The sequence below is a fragment of the Aspergillus foveolatus genome, assembly GCF_047715535.1.
Source record: "Aspergillus foveolatus strain CBS 279.81 unplaced genomic scaffold BDW70scaffold_32, whole genome shotgun sequence".
Classification (NCBI taxonomy): Eukaryota; Fungi; Ascomycota; class Eurotiomycetes; order Eurotiales; family Aspergillaceae; genus Aspergillus; species Aspergillus foveolatus.
This window is the reverse complement of record NW_027396096.1, coordinates 308,954-314,953: the sequence shown is the minus strand read 5'-3', so window position 1 is coordinate 314,953 and position 6,000 is coordinate 308,954. Positions and strand designations below refer to the sequence as shown.

Sequence of the window (6,000 nt, the reverse complement as noted above, 5' to 3'; positions counted from 1 at the left end):
TTTTTTTTTTTTTTTTTTTTTTTTTTTTTTTTTTAATATATATATAAAAGAAGGGTAGAAGGGCTTACCCGGTATCGTGGATGATTTTGGCGATTAACCCTGTCCAGCCACATTGGTGGGATGCTCCCAGGCCACGGCCTGTGTCGCCATCGAAAAACTCGTGGAACCACATGTAGTCTTTCCAGTGCTCGTCAAAGTCGAGTAGGTCAGAGCCAGCGTGGACTGCGCGGCGGCCTTCATCATTGCGCGCGAAGAGGTGCTGAAGCCGGTGCTGTATTTCTTCTGCTACCTGTCCTAGATGCATATAGTCCCCAGAACCCGTGGGGCATTCCACCTTGAAGGAGTCTCCGTAAAACATGTAAAAGCGAAGCATAGATTCTATGAGCAGAAAGTTGACGCACAACCACACTGGCCCACGCCAGTTGCTGTTGCCACCAAAGAGGCCGCTGTCAGAGTCGCCAGGGACATAGCTAACCCGGAATGTCTGCCCGTTGACATCCATCGAGTAAGGATGCTCCTCATGGTATTTTGACATTGACCGAATTCCGTGATCTGAGAGGAATTCGGTCTCGTCGAGCATGCGTTTCAGTATCTTCTCTAGTCGGTCTTTACTAACCAAGGAAAGGAGTAGTCGGTCGCCCTTTCCACGACTCTTCATACTGGCAAGATTTCGCTCCGCGACATCCTGGCGATTTTCAACAAACCATTCAAGTCTGCGCTTGAATGATGGGAATTTGTTGATCAATTCTGGTTCGAGCGTTGATACCGCATATAGTGGTATGAGACCGACAAGTGACCGCACCGGAAGTTGCTGCGTCCACGGCTCACCGTATGAGATAGCATCGTAATAGAATCTATATTTGTTAGATATACTATGTATAGAAACTGACTCTTGTGGCATACCCATCTTCTTCGTTCCATAAAGAACTCTCTTTTCCGCCAGATTTGAACGTCATAGCGTCGCTTATCAAAATAAAATGCTCAAAAAACTTAGATGCAACTGGTCCTTGTTAGCATATGCAAGATGCAGCAGCCGTGCTGCTAAACTTACTATCTTCGTATATTCGTCGGTGTTTGGCTAGTTCAAGAGCGATATTCAACATGCTCAAGCAGTAAAAAGCCATCCAGCCGGTGCTGTCAGCTTGTTCCAATACTCCCCCAGTGGGAAGGGGTTCAGAGCGGTTGAAAAGACCAATGTTGTCCAACCCAAGGAACCCACCCTCAAAAACATTCTTGCCATCGAAGTCCTTTCGGTTAACCCACCAGGTAAAGTTCAAGAGCAGCTTCTGGAAGACCCGTTCAAGAAAATCAAGATCCTGTCGACCGTACATCTTGCGCTCGATTTTAAAAACACGGAAAGTCGCCCAGGCGTGAACGGGAGGGTTAACGTCTCCGAAATTCCATTCATAGGCTGCTAGTTGCCCGTTTGGATGCATATACCATTCTCGAGTGAGAACATCCAGTTGCCGCTTCGCAAAGTCTGGATCAATCATTGCCAACGGTATGCAATGGAAAGCAGTATCCCAGGCAGCAAAGAATGGGTATTCCCATGAGTCCGGCATAGAAAGGATATCATCCATATACAAATGCTTCCACTGCTGATTCCGGACATATTTTCGCTCCGGCGGAGGAGCAATCATACCGGGGTCGCCATTAGCCCACTGATCCCAAACGAAGTGATAGTACTGCTTTGTCCACATCATTCCTGCGAATGCTTGGCGCTGGATGTTCCGCAGATCATCACTCATTGGCAGAGGGCTGATGTGGTAGTAGAAGTCATCGGCTTCGGTTTTGCGCTGCTCAACCACATCGTCTAGCTCCTCTTCGTTGACAAAAGGCTCCATCTTCCGTGACAAGCGAAAACGCACAACAGCACACTCTCCCGGAGGAACCCCTTCACCCTCATTGAAAGCATACCAGGCAGCGAATTTGGTGCCTTTATTGGCTGGGTTGACTGCACCCTTCTCGTTACTGACAATGTAGCGATGGAAAGCGTCTTTCACGTAAGGCTGACTGTTCTGCGTACCCCACAAAAGCTCATTGTTCGTTTCATTTTCGGTAAAGAGCATCTGGGGTACGACATCTTCTTGATTGTCTCCAGTTGCTGGAGAGGGGGCAAAACAAACATATCGCTGGCCCAGCTTTTCGTGGCTCGTTCTGACGGCAAGCGGAGCAGCCTGCTCGATAGAGGGCTTTTTACTACCCTCGTAGCCCCATGACCAAGTGTTCCGAAACCACACATGTGGAATGATGTGCAAAGGAGCTGGCTCGGGGCCTCTGTTGTAAGCGATTACCCGGAACACAATTTCGTCTTCATCGTCGTCCTCCTTGGCCGTTTCGATGAATATATCCCAGTACTGGTTATTGTCAAATGCTCCTGTATCAAGTATCTGATATTCGCGGTCCTGTTTTCCTCGTCGAGCGTTTTCTTCAACTAGATCTTGATAAGGAAATTCGTTCTGGGGATATTTGTAAAGATACTTCATGTACGAATGCTGCGAAGTAAAATTGTTAGAAGAATGTCAACCAGGCCCAAAATGGACGTACCGTAGGTGTGTTGTCAAGATGGAAGTGTGCTTCCTTAATGCTCTCACCGTGATTCCCCTGTGGATTTGATAGACCGAACAGTCGCTCTTTGAGAAAACCACTGTAACATGAGAGGTTAGACACGGTCGCAGTCGGGGCCAACTGCTTGTTCGTGGGCGACAGGACGTACTCTTTTCCATTCCAAAACGCAAATGCAATATTCTGCAGATTATGCGTGTCGCATACGCCAGCAATTCCATCTTCGCCCCAGCGATATGTTCTCGAACGGGCGTGGTCGTGGGTAAAGTCTAGTGTCGATCAGTAGGTGGTCCCCCGCGGGGTCAAGGATGCTTACAGCTCCAAGCATCACCGTTCGCTCTAGGAGTGATAAGTCAATGGCCAGTACATTAAACGCTTTCTTACAGATTGTACAGATGGAAACACAACTAAGATAGAAGGAGGGAGTGCGGGAAAGACAACTAAATGGGAAACTCACGAATAATCCTCGCGAACTGCGGAGAGTTAAATGCATTTTATCAGCTCGAATACCTTCAAAGCATAGTCCATTCTCGGACGACGATTTTGAACAGAAGAGTAGAGACTCAAAATAACCTACCAGTGGCCCATTGTCTCTCAGCGACGTAAGGACCCCATTTTTTCCAGTACCTTATGCGATCGCGATCCTCCTTCAGGCGTTGTTCCTCGCGGGAGGTGTAGCTTTGCTTATCGATGAGGACCATGATTGCGAAGGATAAAACAACAAAAATGGCAAGGGAGAGAGAAGAATGAGAAAAACTACGAGACAGAAAGTGAAGGGACGGGGGTGCAGCAGCAAAAAAGACCTGCTGCCTCTCCACCGAGTAGTCAGTAGTAGCACCGATGCACGACAGCAGGCTTATCGTGCATCCCAGCTATGTCAGTCTGGACCGCAACGCCAGCGCATTTCTGCTCCAGTACCGGGCGCTTATGGTCCGATTTCAGGGTTTTTTTTTGGAGGTGGAGTCCAAGCAGTCAGTGCACTGACATCATCGAAGCATCTTGGTTTATTTGCCTAGAGGTCAGGAGGCGTCTGGCACCCTAGTCTCGTTAGAGACAGGTGCGGTCATCATTCCAGACCTCTTTGGCCTTGTTCTCCTTGTCATTCTCAAATGGCTAAAACATCATAATGCAAACTCATATGAATCTAGACAGTACCATGACACATACGAAGTATTATTCAGGTCAGTACATGACTATTTGAACTGCAATGGCGATGATAATAACAAATATGCCACAGCTAAGCAAACCTAGGCTTCTGGCCGGCGCAAAAATGACATGGCTTCAAACGCTGATCGAGCCTAGTACGCCAAGCATGCTATAGGTGCCAATGCATCGCCGTGGGTCATAGATCAAAGAGATATCTTCAATCTTCCAACGCCTGTAGGGCACGAGCCGCAAGCACGCCCTGAGAGCACGCGCACATAAAACAAACCAACAGAACTGATTTCTCCGGATGTCCGTGCCTGTTAGTCTACCGGAGATCAAGACGAGGAGCAATCATAGTCGAACCCATTGGAGCCCTGCTTTATAGCCGATAACTGTACTATTTGCCAACCCTGGCAGGCGACTACGATCAAGAATTGCGTCCCTGCTGCCGTTGTTCGTCGCCGCTCGAGTACTGGCCCGCCGTGTCCGTTGGCGATGTCGTCGCTGATGCTGATTCTATTTGAGGAACGCGTCAGAGATCCGATCGCTACAGTTCGCATGGCCTATAGTGCTTACCAGTGGATTGATATCCTCCATCTTTGTGCGCTCCCACTGATTGAGAGTTACCAGTCATGATCATTGATTTGCGCGCTTTCAGTCGTTCTTCAGCCTCTCGGATTTTGGCCTGGAGTTCTTCTAACTCTCGGTTCTGAATCATCATCTGGTATTTTCTAGGTATTGGTTAGCCTGCGAGTTCCTTCTGTTCATAATTCCCTGAGACCGAAAAAGCGCGGAGACTTTTAAGGACTCAGCGATAACTTACTTCTGATCGATAGTTTGCGAAAGATAATCGACGTCGGTATCTAGGGCGAACGCGGTATCTAGCGCTGAAGAGAAAGCTTGTGCCATGGTCCTGCATCCCTCTGGTAAGCACTCACTTTAAGTATACAGGAAGCGGGGGCAACGAACGACTGCGGCCGAGCCTTAGGCTTGAAGTCTTGGTCTGCGTCGGTCATTTTGAATCTTCGTAAATTAAATGTGTAGATAATAAATAAGCTCGAGAGCTCAAGGCGAAGAAACGTTTCTGATGTTGAAAGAAGCTCAAGGCTGGGTTCAGCAGAGCCGCGGCAAAGGGGTATCAAATTTGAGTGGAATTAACAACGGCCGCAGCGAGATATCAAGGAAGCGCACAGATTAGGACAGTATTATAGGGATCGAATCAGGACCAGCTGAAAGTCTATCACTCAAGGAGGCCCGGGGTAGAGGAGAAGATGGATGATCAGGCAAAGTGGCAGAGTTGATAAGAGATGGAAAGTTGGAAGACAGCCTTGTCGCACCCTCTTGACGGGGCCAGGAGGGACCACTTTTTAGTTGGATTGACAGGGGCCACTGCACGATCGGAGAAATGATAGAGAGATGAAGCCCAAGAAAAAGGGGGAATGGCCAGATTCCCACGGTTTAGGCACGAGCTGGTTGCTTCGGATCCCGAACGATGATCTAAACAGCTTGAGTCGCTACTTGACCGAGGCGCAAAGAGAGCAACAGGAAAGGAGAGACAAGGTGAGTGCAAGGGGCCCGAGGGACAGGGAGAGAAAGGAGACGGGAGATTGACTCGAGCCATAGTGAGAAATGGGGCCCGAGTTTGAGAGCTCTTGATGGCCACTGACATTCATTGAAGCTAAATAGTTCTCCCAATCTCCCCACAACTAACTGGATATCATTATCAAGATCAAGTCCCAACACCAAGAACTCAGCATCCGGCAAGTATCTGAATACTAGGGGGTAATTATCAGGTCCATATGTCTCTTCGCCCGTCCGTTTCTGGTTTGAGATAGACCAGTTACAGAGAGCGCCTAATTCTCTTGTCGCCCGCCGTCCCTTCTCCATATACTTCGACTGTTATAGACCTCAGCAACTGTTACAGAAAGGGGCACGGCCATTGGCAATTTCAGGCTGACCCCTGACACCGTGGGGTCTGTAAAATACGGTATCATAATCATCATTTGGAGTCCCTGGGTTTGGACACTCTACGATGAACTAAGTGTATTGTAATGGAAGTTTATCTAAGACCGTTCTCAGCTCAGGCGGCAGAAGCCTTGCCAGCTCTGCTCGGACCATTCCTGGTGCTACTAGCTTGCTCTAACGCATGCATAACACGGTCCCCAGTCCCCGTAGTTTGTGATGATGCCGGGGCAACCCGTGGCGTCATCTGGCATAGCTTCCGTAGGTAAGCCGGTTACATTACATACGGCTATTGGACGGCGTGTCGATCGTTATCACGTGACTTTA

General features: G+C 48.6%; 2 protein-coding genes across 2 annotated transcripts; both read right to left on the bottom strand.

The window, feature by feature from the left end:
* Positions 1 to 64: 64 nt before the first annotated feature.
* Positions 65 to 3,266, bottom strand: BDW70DRAFT_161036 (Six-hairpin glycosidase-like protein; the record flags this gene model as incomplete). Its single annotated transcript, XM_073740931.1, has 8 exons — positions 65 to 854; positions 904 to 1,000; positions 1,052 to 2,495; positions 2,548 to 2,647; positions 2,717 to 2,834; positions 2,882 to 2,904; positions 3,023 to 3,038; positions 3,143 to 3,266. The coding sequence occupies 8 exons, from the start codon at positions 3,264 to 3,266 to the stop codon at positions 65 to 67; spliced, it is 2,712 nt and encodes a 903-aa protein (XP_073595013.1).
* An 872-nt stretch (positions 3,267 to 4,138) lies between these two features.
* On the bottom strand, positions 4,139 to 4,727 carry BDW70DRAFT_161035 (uncharacterized protein; the record flags this gene model as incomplete). Its single annotated transcript, XM_073740930.1, has 4 exons — positions 4,139 to 4,227; positions 4,288 to 4,442; positions 4,535 to 4,624; positions 4,681 to 4,727. 4 exons carry the CDS (start codon positions 4,725 to 4,727, stop codon positions 4,139 to 4,141), a joined length of 381 nt encoding a protein of 126 aa, XP_073595012.1.
* Positions 4,728 to 6,000: the final 1,273 nt, after the last annotated feature.